Source organism: Apodemus sylvaticus, chromosome 3 (genome assembly GCF_947179515.1).
Source record: "Apodemus sylvaticus chromosome 3, mApoSyl1.1, whole genome shotgun sequence".
Lineage (NCBI taxonomy): Eukaryota > Metazoa > Chordata > Mammalia > Rodentia > Muridae > Apodemus > Apodemus sylvaticus.
In genome coordinates, this window is record NC_067474.1 from 14276162 (window position 1) to 14288463 (window position 12302).

Below are 12302 nucleotides of genomic sequence, written 5' to 3' on the forward strand. Positions count from 1 at the left end.
CAGTGAAGTGGGTGGAATGTGTGGAAAGACACATAGAAAACATTAGTAGTGAAATCCTTATGCGCCAGAACAAGGCGATTCCTAAATTCATCTGTCCTGCTCTGTTCATACAGGACTTTGGATCCAGTAGAAGCAGATCAGAGTTCTAATGACCTCATGATTTTATTTCATTTTACTTTTTGATGGAATGGTAATAGACAGAAAATGACTACAGATAAAGTTCTTATTGATTCACATCCTATTACAATTGAAATATACTGAACACAGTTGCATTGCTTTATTGCAAGAAATAATTTGTATTGCTAAACAAATCATCTCCACCCTCTGCTTGTTAAATCTCAAGGAAGGTGCCAGGCATGGAAGACGAGGCTTCAGAAATGTGATGTAGGAACTCTACTATTGAACTACACCTAGCCTTGAAATTCAGCCTTTTAGTGCATAGCAAAGGCTGCTACTGAAAATTTGAATCACGAGGCCTGGATGCTCAACTGAATGCTCATCCTGCTTTCCTGGATTTTCTGCCTCCAGTCACCTGGATTCTTTTTATACTATTGTTTGCTGTTCATGGGTGTTTCCCTTTCATACTCTGTACTTGTGGTTCCTCTGCCTTCCATGTTTTTTACCAAACTGTCTGATCAGAAATATGTGATGGGGAAGGTTGGATCTTGATCATCATTTCTTCCTAAGTTCCAGTAGAATTGATACAATTCTATGAGAAACTGTAGCCACTACTTTCTCACAGACAGTAAAAACCAAGGTAGGATGCAAAACATACTAAATTAAGTGGAAACTAAGATTGGCTGGGCATCTCTGCAGCGATTTTCCAAAACACATCACCTGAGCATTTCGTGCAAGCTTAGCGGATGAAAGTATGTGGTGTTCAGTGAAAGCAATGTTGGGTTAAGCCCTGCTCACTCTTTAATTCAGACTTCCCTTTAGTTAACTTGATTTCATTGTGTAAATTTTACATGGCCCATGAGGGACAATCATATTCAAGAGATATGTAAGTCTGGCTGGAAACTGAAAAGCAGGGAATACTGATGACTTAGATAAGATAACAAAAGCGGGGAGCCTAGAATTATCTACATTTTTCGCCCCTATCTTGCATACATATAAGCTATATTCAGGACCTCCAGCAGTTTCATATCAAAAAAGGACTCATTGGGAGCTCTTCATTAGATCTGGGCAAAATTCTTTCTAGTTCTAGTAAAGGCAAAGGCGAAGGCATACTCCATTTTGGAGATATGTTCTACACCAAGGTGCTAACCAATCATCAAGTGGCCAAGAATCCTCTCAATCAAGGGTAAAAGAGTTCAGCTGGAACTGTCCTGTGTTGGAGGCTTTCTATAGTATCAGGAGCTGTAGGTCATAGGGATGGTGACATCTGTCTTGATAAAGTAAATATCACAGCAAAATTCATTATCAATTTTTATTTCCTACCATACACCAAATGTACAGCACTGAACACAATTTTGTTGCATTGATGTAAGAAATATTAATTATTTGGAGAAACAGTATACAAACTACTTCAAATAAAAATGCATACATCACTGCCTTTTTTTGTTTACAAAAGACCCAATTTACAGTATCAATCATTAACATAGTCGAAAAGAAAGTAATTCAGTGCATGTTACAAAACACAAGTACCACAGAGGCAAATAAATACAGTCACACTTCATAAAACTATGTGAACACAAATAAATTAACTGAAGCCATGTAAATTATAGTAATAAATATGAAGGACTGTAAGAGATCTCTTTAAATAAAATATATAAGAAACTTGTTAAAATATTTAGCAAAGTAAACTTCTGTCTTTGTCATAAGTGAGCCCACTTGTGTGCTTCTCTGAAGTACTGTATAGCAAAATGTTCAAAGACACACTTTAATAGGAAACGTTGTGTCCTGTTTATAGCAGACACTATTTGCAGTTGCTGCTTATTTTAAAATTGAGCTTTAAATAAACACCTTTCCTACCTAAGAACAGACATCTCATTTTCACTAGACTAAGATTCAAGAGTTCAAATGAACCCCAAGCCAAAGATAAGCGCCACTTGATGCATAACAATACCCACGGTTCCATGAGAGTGGAGTGCCTACCCCGTCTCATGCATCTGAGTAAGTAACAGTAGTAACAGTGAATTCAAGCCTGTGAATGCCATCACACTAAATCTAAATATCCATGAGGCTAAGGAAAAATAAACACTTTTATTATAGCACAGAAAATTAAGCCCACACTAAAGTTCATGTGTACTTTTACATAGAGGCACATCTGCACATGAAATGTGTGTGCACACCAAAAAGGCAGTTTAGCTGGTTGTCTATACCTTTTCCTTAAAAAAAATAAATATAAAAAAACTTTCGAAACAATGCTTAACTACTTTACAATCCCTGAAATAGACATTGCCTTTACTACAGCAACTTCTAAACTCTGATCCAGTTGAGATTGTAGGTTGAATTTCATGTGTGGATGAGTGTGAGTGCATATATGTGTGTGGACGGTGCTGGTGTGTGTGCACATGTGAGTGTGTGTGCATGTGTGTGTGTATGTGTGTGTAGCATACTTTGTGTTACTTGTAGTTCAATAGTTTTATCAAATTGAAAACTGTCTTATTTCCTAGGAAAGCAAAGACCATTGCTGCCAATATTCAAGGTAACCACTCAGATTGGAATAACATTTTGTTTTCCATTCTATTCCAGTCAACCCAGTAAGATAAATGCTATTTCAGGGGATATGGTATCTACAAATTTTCCATTTGGATGTGTCTGTATTTGTAAGTACGAATCTACACCAATGCTGTCACTTGTATATTGTACTAACGTGTAGCAGGAAAAGCCTGACTGGTCACATCGAAGCTTATTTCTCATCTTGGAAAAGGGTTGCCAACTAATCAATGTGACTTGGAAAACAAAAAGACAAATCTGATTCACTTAAAATGTATGCTTTAACAGTCCAAATAAATAATTCATATTAATTAAATCTGTGCAGCCATGTGGAATACTATGCTGACTTTTTTATTTAATTATTGCTATCGAGTTCTGAGTGCGCTGTTTGCTAACATCCTGTGCTTGGTGAGTGCGGATTTCCCACTAGTGGGCGCCATTTATCTTCATAATCCTTTACAGCTCACATTACCAAAACAAATTTATAAAAACAAAACCAGTAAAGGGGAAATGGAAGTACACAGGAGACCAAGCTTGACCACAGTGTAGTTCTGACATCGGGATTTCCTTCACACATTTCTTTTGTTTTGTTTTTCTCATTTAAACCCAGAAAGATATGTGATTTGAGAAGAGCATTTCTATTTAAATCCTATTAGAAGATAAATTAATAAACACACCTGTAAAAATATGGTAGACTTCAAAATGCAGTTAAAAGATAAAAAACTCTTTGATTAGTAATAAATAAAATATAAAATGTCACATTTATTTTTACATATACTTTACAAAATAAAGAGTGCAATAAAGAAAGAAAAGAAAAAGATATGAAAATAAATGAGATCTAATAATTGACTGAATTGCTTTTAATCCGAAGAGTTTATCATAGTTTTCTTTCCTCTTTATGTCAGCTGGGGGAAAATTAGTGCAATGTTGCAATTGTAAACACAGGGCCAGCCCCCAGGCTCGGGGATCAGGCCCTGTGGCTCTGCGGGTGGCCATGGCTGTAGTGACCTGCTTCCCCGCAGACTGTCGTCCTACACATGGATGCCCTTCACCGCCTGCTTGATGCTTTCCAGTAGAGCTTTGCATTCTGGGGAATAGTCCCGTTCCAGATTGCTGTACATGTCTGTGAGGGTATTTACATATGCTTCAAAATTCTGCTCGTTGATAGGCCCCTGATGGAGATAAATCACATGGAAACCAATCACAGAGGTTCAGCTGCCTCAGGGAAGATCAGGAGATGGTGAGCAGTGTTGCCAACTTACATAAGCAGGAAGCAAAGGGTTGATAGGACTGTGGCAGTTTGGGATAAGACAGGAAAATGTGAGTGTGTGAGGGGATTATCTGTACAATCTTAATTCACGTCATTAATGGAATATGACTGGATAGTATTGGGGAGCTGGATCAGGAGCCATATAAGGAATGCTGAGCTAGAGGTCTCCAAACTATACGTCTTGTCATGGGAAGCGTCTGGGCCTCTCCCATTTGTACTTGCTCAGTACAAAACTAGCTGTCTGTGGAAAGTATGCTCAGAGGAGGAGGCTTTGGCCAAGTGGTTCTTTAACAGTCCAAGGTCGGAATGGCAGGAATTGTAGATTTAAGCCAGTTGTTCACTCATAGTTGTGATAGAGATTTTTCTACTATGGCAACTCTGTTCATTTTGCCTTCTCTGTTTCCTTATGGAGTATCAGTGTTAGAAGGAAGGGCTAGACTTTTCCAACTTTACCCTTGGGAGCATTTTGGCATCTTCTTTGCCTAATATAATGGTTTAATTAAATAATTAGTTAATTAATTTGTTTTGCTTTTTTGAGACATGGTATTACTTTGTAATCTTGGCTTGCCTGATTTATGGTCTACTCTTTATGTAGACCAGTCTGGTCTTTAACTCCTAGAGATCTACTCACCTCTGCCGCCCAAATGCTAGGATTAAAGGGGAGTGTTATGATGCTGGGACAGATGGGCAGATAGGTAGACAGACACAATATATAATGATGTTTTGTATATATGTCTGTGTACTAAATATGTATTTGGTACCTGTGGAGGCTAGAAGAGGTATCAGATATCTGGAACTGGGCCCTGAACTGCCTTGTGAGTGTTGGAAATTGAACTTGGGTCCCCTGGAAGGACAACCAGGGCTCTTAATTGCTGAGCGATCTCTCCAGCCTTGTGATATGTTTTATAATGGGCACACACTAGCAGAGTGTAAACTATGCTCAGGAGGCAGGAAATGTATGACAAAAGGGAATATTCCCCTGCCATGTATGGTGCCACCTTTTTGAAAAGCCATGGTAAATGATTTTTCACCCCAAAAGGTATGTAGAAGGAAAGACTTGAAAATGAGTAAATAGGTAAGGTGTACAGAAAACAACTATCATCACTAATGTTTAGAAGGTAAGCTTTCTATATTTGCAGATGAGTTTGTGTGCTCAGCATAGTTCATATCTGGAATATGCCCAGTAACTAGTCATGATTTTTTTCCCTTTTTGTTTCTATCTCTGTTGTATATATGTTTCTTATAGAAACATGCACTTGGGCAAAGGATCTGGTAGCAGAGTGGGTAAAGAGCACCTTAGGAAGTTTATTGTCCCACAACCCCTGATAGATTCCAGCTATGATCTTGACCCAATGATAGAAGCTGAGCAGTAACTTTCTCCACTGTGGTTGGGAGATCTCAAGTGTTCAGGACTAGGGAGCTTTCATGTGATTAGGCCTACAATTGCTGCTACAGCACCTTGGATGGTAGGTAGGTACAATTATCTTGTTGTCAGTCATTTCTGTGGCACTAACAAAGAAGAAAATCCTAAGAATTTGAAGAATGAGCTAGAAAAACAGGAAGAAGGAAGTTGATAATACCCAATAATCTCCTTGACATTATCTAAAATTAAGTTATTGATATTTTTGGTAGGGCAGACATGTCTAAAACATTTAGGATTGAGTGAGATAAAGACTTTGTGTTAGCAAGTTGGTTAAATTGAGAATTGTGGTATTTTGAGTAACTCAATTATATTTTAATTACATTTAGGTTGCTTTAAGAATGATCTCTGTGACAGGAACTTTAAGTCTTTGAAGAAAGAAATCAAAGAAGACCTCAGAAGATCGAAAAATCTTCCATGCTCTTGGATTGGCAGGATTAATATAGTAAAAATGGCCATCTTGCCAAAAGTAATATACAGATTCAATGCAATCCCCATCAAAATCCCCACTCAATTCTTCATAGAGTTAGAAAGAGCAATTCTCAAATTCATCTGGAATAACAAAAAACCCAGGAGAGCTAAAACTATTCTCGACAGTAAAAGAACTTCTCAGGAAATCAGTATCCCCGACTTCAAGCAGTACTACAGTGCAATAGGGTTAAAAAACTGCATGGTATTGGTACAGTGACAGGCCAGTGGATCAATGGACTAAAACTGAAGACCCAGAAACAAACCCACACTCCTATGGTCACTTGATCTTTGACAAAGGAGCTACAACCATCCAGTGGAAAAAAGATAGCCTTTTCAACAAATGGTGCTGGTTCAACTGGAACATGTAGAAGAATGCAAATCGATCCATTCTTATTTCCTTGTACTAAGCTCAAGTCCAAGTGGATCAAGAACCACCACATAAAACCTGACACACTGAAACTAGTAGAAAAGAAACTGGGGAAGAGCCTTGAGCACATGGGCACAGGGGAAAATTTCCTGAACGGAACATCAATAGATTATGCTCTAAGATAAGAATTAACAAATGGGATTTCTTATGTTAATTAACAATTTTGGTATAAGAATATAGGCTTTGAGGAAATTAACAGCATCATCAATATAGCCTGCAGCAATGAATCTCCATCTCCAAAGACTGATTTATATTTGTGAAAATGTAGAATAAACTTTTTGTGAATTCTAAATAGCTGTATACTTACTAATAAGGCCTAAGAGATAAGGGATAAGGATAAGGGATAAGAGATAAGGATTCTTTGGTTACATCATGCATTCTATGTTCCATGAAAAGGAATTGAATATTACCATGAGATTATTATGAGTGTTATAGTTCATGAGTTGAGTAGATGATGCTGAGAGATGTATTAGAATCATCTGTTTGGAAACGTATGTTCAGTGAGTGAGCTCTGGAATCCAGCTTTCATGTAACTTTATAAAATAGCTTCAAGCAAACCTCCATCTTTAGAGAGTCCTGGCCTTTTGGAATGTTACTGGCCTTAAATTATCTGAATATGTGTATCTACCATGTCCTCAGATGGTGAAATCATTGAGTATGAGAATGAATCAGGGGTGGATGACTGTTGACAGTCCAGCCACAGGGAAATGGAACAAAGACACTGAGGTAGCTGTAGCAGGGAGGTAGCTGTAGCAGGGAGGTAGCTGTAGTAGGGACGTAGCTGTAGCAGGGAGGTAGCTGTAGTAGGGAGGGAGCTGTAGCAGGGAGGCAGCTGATGGGGCAGCAGAGCTTTGCTCTCGGTCTTACCATCTGTGGAAGCTGGATGTCAGCGAGACTGGAGATGAGAGCCTGGCTGAGCCCGGCCAGCTCCTTCAGCAGACTCTCGTTGCTCTGCTCTATAAGTTTATTCTCCTCCTCTATGGTCTTCAAGTTGCTCTCCATAGATGTTATCTAGAACAGAGGCAATGACATGAGAAGCAGAGCTAGAGGGAAACCCGAGGCTAGATGTAAGTGCCAAGGAAGGCCACCGTTCCCAACTGCAGCCCTGCTCTTGCATTCTAGGCACTGGATTCATAACTTCAGATTTGTACTTTCAACACAGACTTTTCCATGAATTGCAGGTCTAGCTTCTGTACATGACTATATCGCGGATATCTTAAAGTCAATATGCGCCAGAGTAAATCTATTTTCCCAATTCTTGCTTCAGTAGCACATCTCTTCTTTGTAGTGAATGACAACTTGAATGTTGTCCAGATTCAGGGTTCCTGTCCTCTTACTTCAAGTTCATTGAGAACTTCTTTTAAAATATGCAGGAGGAGGCCACTATCCACCTATGTTGTAGCCACCTGGACTCAGCCATTTTGTGTAATACTGTCACTTCTCACAGCTGACCTGTGCTCTGCATAGTCTCTCCTTGGTCCTCATCGATTCACTAGCAAATTTAGTCTTCCAGTCATGTTAGAGTGTACTCCAAGGATGACTGAATTATCTTAAAGCCCAAACCATTAAGAGGCTCCTAGTTCCATCAAAGTAATGTCATCTCTGGTACCCTTCTGTAACTTGCCCCATCCAGATATATTACCTACAAACATATTTCTCTATTGCTTAAATTTCTACAATTCTCATGATTAGGGCCCTAGTCTGTTCAAAACAATCTTCCCTATCAGAGTTGGCTAGCTCCTTCCTGTCTAAATCACTGACACATTTCTTTTTTCTTGGAGCTTGATCATCCTGTTTAATATTAAATCCTTCCTTCTATGGCAGCAGAAACACACATGCATGCGCGCGCGCGCGTACACACACACACACACACACACACTCCTTATTGTTTGGCTTCCCCACTGAGATCCAGATGCATGAAGAAGAGGCTATGTGTTCTTTACTAATGGTTTCAAGAGGAGCCTCATACTTTCCAGATGGAAGCATCGAGCTCTTCCTGTGGATTTCTGTGGCATTCAGAAGACTAGATGAAGAAACTGATTCCAAGGCGCTGCCCTGCTCAGGTGAGGACTGCAGAGGGCAGTGGGAAGCAGCCCATACTCTAGCAGGGAGAGCAGGAGAGCAACAGGAGCAGCAGCAGAAGGGTCCTCTCCCCTCGGCTTGGCCTCCTTTGTCCACTTCTCACTTCTTGCAGTGCAATTATTTTTGCTTTTTGAGATGCTGAGGATCAAACCCAGAGTCTTGCAATGGATATGCAAACAATCTTCCACCAAGCTACTTCCTCAATAACAGAATTTGTGGCAGCATCTTAAAAATCCTGGACTGAGTGGACTTTTCTTTTTCCAGTGGTCTAGCTTTAAACATTCCTTGGAATTTTTGTATAAAATAATTGTATAAGATCTGCTTTTAGCAAAATCATCACTGTTTTAGAAGAATTACATATAAATGTTATATTTGCATCTTAATGTTTATGTATATTTATGTTTAATGTTTATATTTGCATTTTAAATACAACTAAGGACTCTACCTTTTTGACACAGTTCCCTACAAACTGCCACATGCTCTACCAGAGTCTGTATAGCCATCTGCTTTATTTGCCCATGAAGGGGATTCTATGCCAGCTACATAAAGGAGGAGGAGCAACTCTTGTCACTGCTGCTGAGTCAAAAGCCTCAGGTAGGAGCCGCTCACTCAAGATTTACAGTAAGTGCCTGGCCGAGAATCACATTTCTCTATGGTATTAGCAATGTTTCAGATACAAGATTCAGTTGTACCCCTAGCGATCATAACCACTTTTAGAAATAACTAATTAGTATTTTTTAACCTGGGTCTGAAGTTTCATCATATCTGCTTCAATTTTAAGGTTAGATTCATTCAGTTCCTTTATTTCTTCATCCAGATGCCTAATTTCTTCTTCACCATCAATACCTGTGAAGAGTTAACAGTTCACATTGAAAACAGAAGACAAGGCCAGTGACAGGTTATTTTATGCTTAAATATGAGACCTTAGTTTAATTTTTTTAAAATCCAAACTATGTTACGATTCTGAAAAAAAGGAAACAGTTTTGGAATTTAATGCTTTCTAAGAAAGTGGAGTGGGAAATCACTGGTTTTCAGGTGGCTCCACTGCGCTCTACAAGACCCGCGAGCCCCGACTGCAGCCCCGACATCCAGCCGCCCCATTATACTCTTTTCATATGTGAAATTGCTATGCCTCCAAAATGAAAATAACTTGGCAGAAATTAAATGAACTAACAGTGTTCAAATCTACACAGCCTCTTGTATAGATGCCGCAAGGACAGTAAGGTCACAAAGGATGCCCAGCAATTAAATATCTGCTTGGTTGAGGTGACCCTTAGGAGCCATGCCTAGGGGCAGAGCTGGCAGATGATGTGGCGGCCAGGAATGCAAAATAATTTCTCTGCATGCACCTGGCAAGACAGTACATGTAGTTTAGGAGAAAGAAGACTGTTTGATTATTGCTCTTGATATTTGGTCACTGACTAATCTTTAGGCTTTAATTTTTGTAAAAATATGCATAGTATAACTGCAATCAAATGTAGCCTGTGGAACAGTGTCCAGTGAACAGGTGTTACTTTCCATCATTGTTTTGTACAGTGAGTGTGAATCCATTTTACCCATTTGAAAGTCTGGGAAAGAGAGAAGAGTGCCACAGCCTGGACTGAAGTCAGTCTCACCAGTCTGGAGAAATGGGTCTATACTAGTGCTGACAACAGACAACAGAGAGGAATGAGTACTTCTGGTAATTTTACCAGGACTAAGATACTGTAGTTTATCTGAGTGGATAGTCCATAGCCTGTTGTTATGGCTCAGGCATGTCCCTAAAAGTTCATGTGACCAAAACTTAACTTCTGGTGTCATATTTAATGGCTTGAAGTAGGATCCTTAAGGAAGAGATTGGGATTATCTGGAGTTGTGAGTAGGGTCCCTGCAGTGGTACCAGTAACTTTTATGAAGAGAGACTGGAACTAGCACATTTGTTCCACATGATACCCTCTACTATGCAGTCAGGTATCAGAGGAAGGCTCTCCCTCACCAGTTACCCAGCAGATGCTGGTGACACGTTCTTGGTCTTCCCATCCTCTAAAACCAGGAACCTAAGTCTTCTGTACAAATTACCAATATCAAACATTCTTTATAACAACTGAAGATGCAGTAAGCTATCCACTGAAGGTAAAGGTTCATTCATGTTCTCTGTGACCCAGAAATGTTATTCCCAAGGGCATGTCCAAAACAGGAAGGTGCACACAGGATGCACTCAGAAGATATTCAAAGCTGGACTTCACAAAAGCCTGATGCTGAAACAAGCCAGATACCTCCCCCACTCCCAATCATGATGTGGATGATCCTTGTAAAATATTTATTTTTAATTGTGCGTGTGCAGGTGTGTGCTTGTACACACATGCAAACACACAAATGCATACATGTGTGTATGGGTGCCTGTGGGGTCCAAAAGAAGGGTATTGGATTTCTCTTGGAGCTAGAGTTATAGGTGGATGTGAGCTGTTAAATGTGGTACTAGGAACTGAAGTCAGTTCCTATGTGTGATCAATAAACATTTTAAAGCACTGAGCAATCTGTTCAGCTTTTGGATAATTTATAATAATACAATATGAAGCAAAATACTGTAAGACCTGAACTTTTACACACAATGTCATAAAACAGGTGGCTATTTTGTAGGTACTTATGCATTTTAAAAATGGGCCATGCACATGCCAAGGAGGAAAAAAAAAACATGCAACAGACTGATTTCACACTGGATTCTGACACTCAATAAAAAACAAAACAAAACAAAACAAAACAAACAAAACAAAAAACCCAACAATCAAGATGTTCCTAGATCAATCTGAATAGGAAGCAACAGTCTGACATAGTTCCACATCAGAGAGTGGACAGGGACAAAGGCCCACATTAATGTAACTGTGATGCTTCCATGGGGAGAGGTCTATGATACCTAGAGAACGCTGATGCATACGCATCTGTAGGGCGAGGAATCTTCTTTCAGGGAGATAACACACAGGAGCTAGGGATGAAGGGATTCTCAGTGGCATGCACTGAGTACTGTCCGCACCTGGCAGTTTTCTGATCTGAGCAATTGAAAAGTGCCCTTGTTACACTTCTCTGATAGTGTTTTTCTTTCTGCCTTTCTACAATCTTACTTCAGGTAATTTTTTTTTAAAATAATGGGTGAGGTGAGACACATAGGAAGTATGAAGAGTTTTGAAGTGTTTTGTACACACTGAGTATTTTAGGTCCCTCTCTGGAGAATATTCTCACTCTGACTTCAAAACTAAGAAGGCAGGCAATTAAGACATGGCTAGCTGACATGGACAAGTTGAGCATCCCAGGGAAAGAACAGAAATTACATGGGTGCAGGTAGGAGAGAAGTGGGAGTTCCCAGCACTGTAAGAAGGTACACGAGGAGAATGGGTTGTGGGGACTTGATGGAACCTGGAGTAGGATCCACGGAATGATTTTAAGGCAGAAAGCTGCTGTGACCTCCTTCCCCCTCTATCTGTATTCTCTATCAACCAACCAACCTTCCTTCCTTCCTTCCTTCCTTCCTTCCTTCCTTCCTTCCTTCCTTCCTTCCTTCCTTCCTTCCTTCCTTCCTTCCCTTCTTCCTTCTCTTCTTCCCTCCCTCTTTGCTGCCTGTCCGTTCTTCCCCCTCCCTCCCTTTCTTCCCCTTCCCTCCGTTGCTTCCTCCCTCTCTTCTCCCACTCCTCACGAAGTGCTGGAAATCAAATGTAGGGCCCTGTAAACGCAATGCAAGTGTTACTTTGGTGAGCTGCATTTCCAACAATTTGCCTGATTTCAAAACACATCTGGATTTTTGTGGAGAAGGAACAGAGAGGTAAGACAGAGCAGAAGCTGTAAGATGCAGAAGGTACAAGATGCAGAAGGTACAAGATGCAGAAGGTACAAGATGCAGAAGGTACAAGATGCAGAAGCTAGAAGATGCAGAACAATTATTCCTGCTTATGTGTCAGTACCTGACCCATGATCATGTGACAAGAAGTAAGGGAAAGAGA

The 12302-nt window shown here is 39.9% G+C and overlaps 1 protein-coding gene across 4 annotated transcripts in view; it reads right to left on the minus strand.

Moving 5' to 3' along the window:
- Window positions 1-3692: 3692 nt before the first annotated feature.
- Window positions 3693-12302, minus strand: part of St18 (ST18 C2H2C-type zinc finger transcription factor) — a 63521-nt gene continuing 54911 nt past the window's right edge. For all 4 annotated transcript variants that reach the window (XM_052175990.1, XM_052175993.1, XM_052175991.1 and 1 more), the window contains 3 exons: window positions 9074-9177; window positions 7117-7260; window positions 3693-3833 (listed from right to left, as the gene is read on the minus strand). In XM_052175990.1, the coding sequence (XP_052031950.1) occupies window positions 3693-3833; window positions 7117-7260; window positions 9074-9177 (389 nt within the window). The remainder of the gene's footprint in view (window positions 3834-7116; window positions 7261-9073; window positions 9178-12302) is intronic.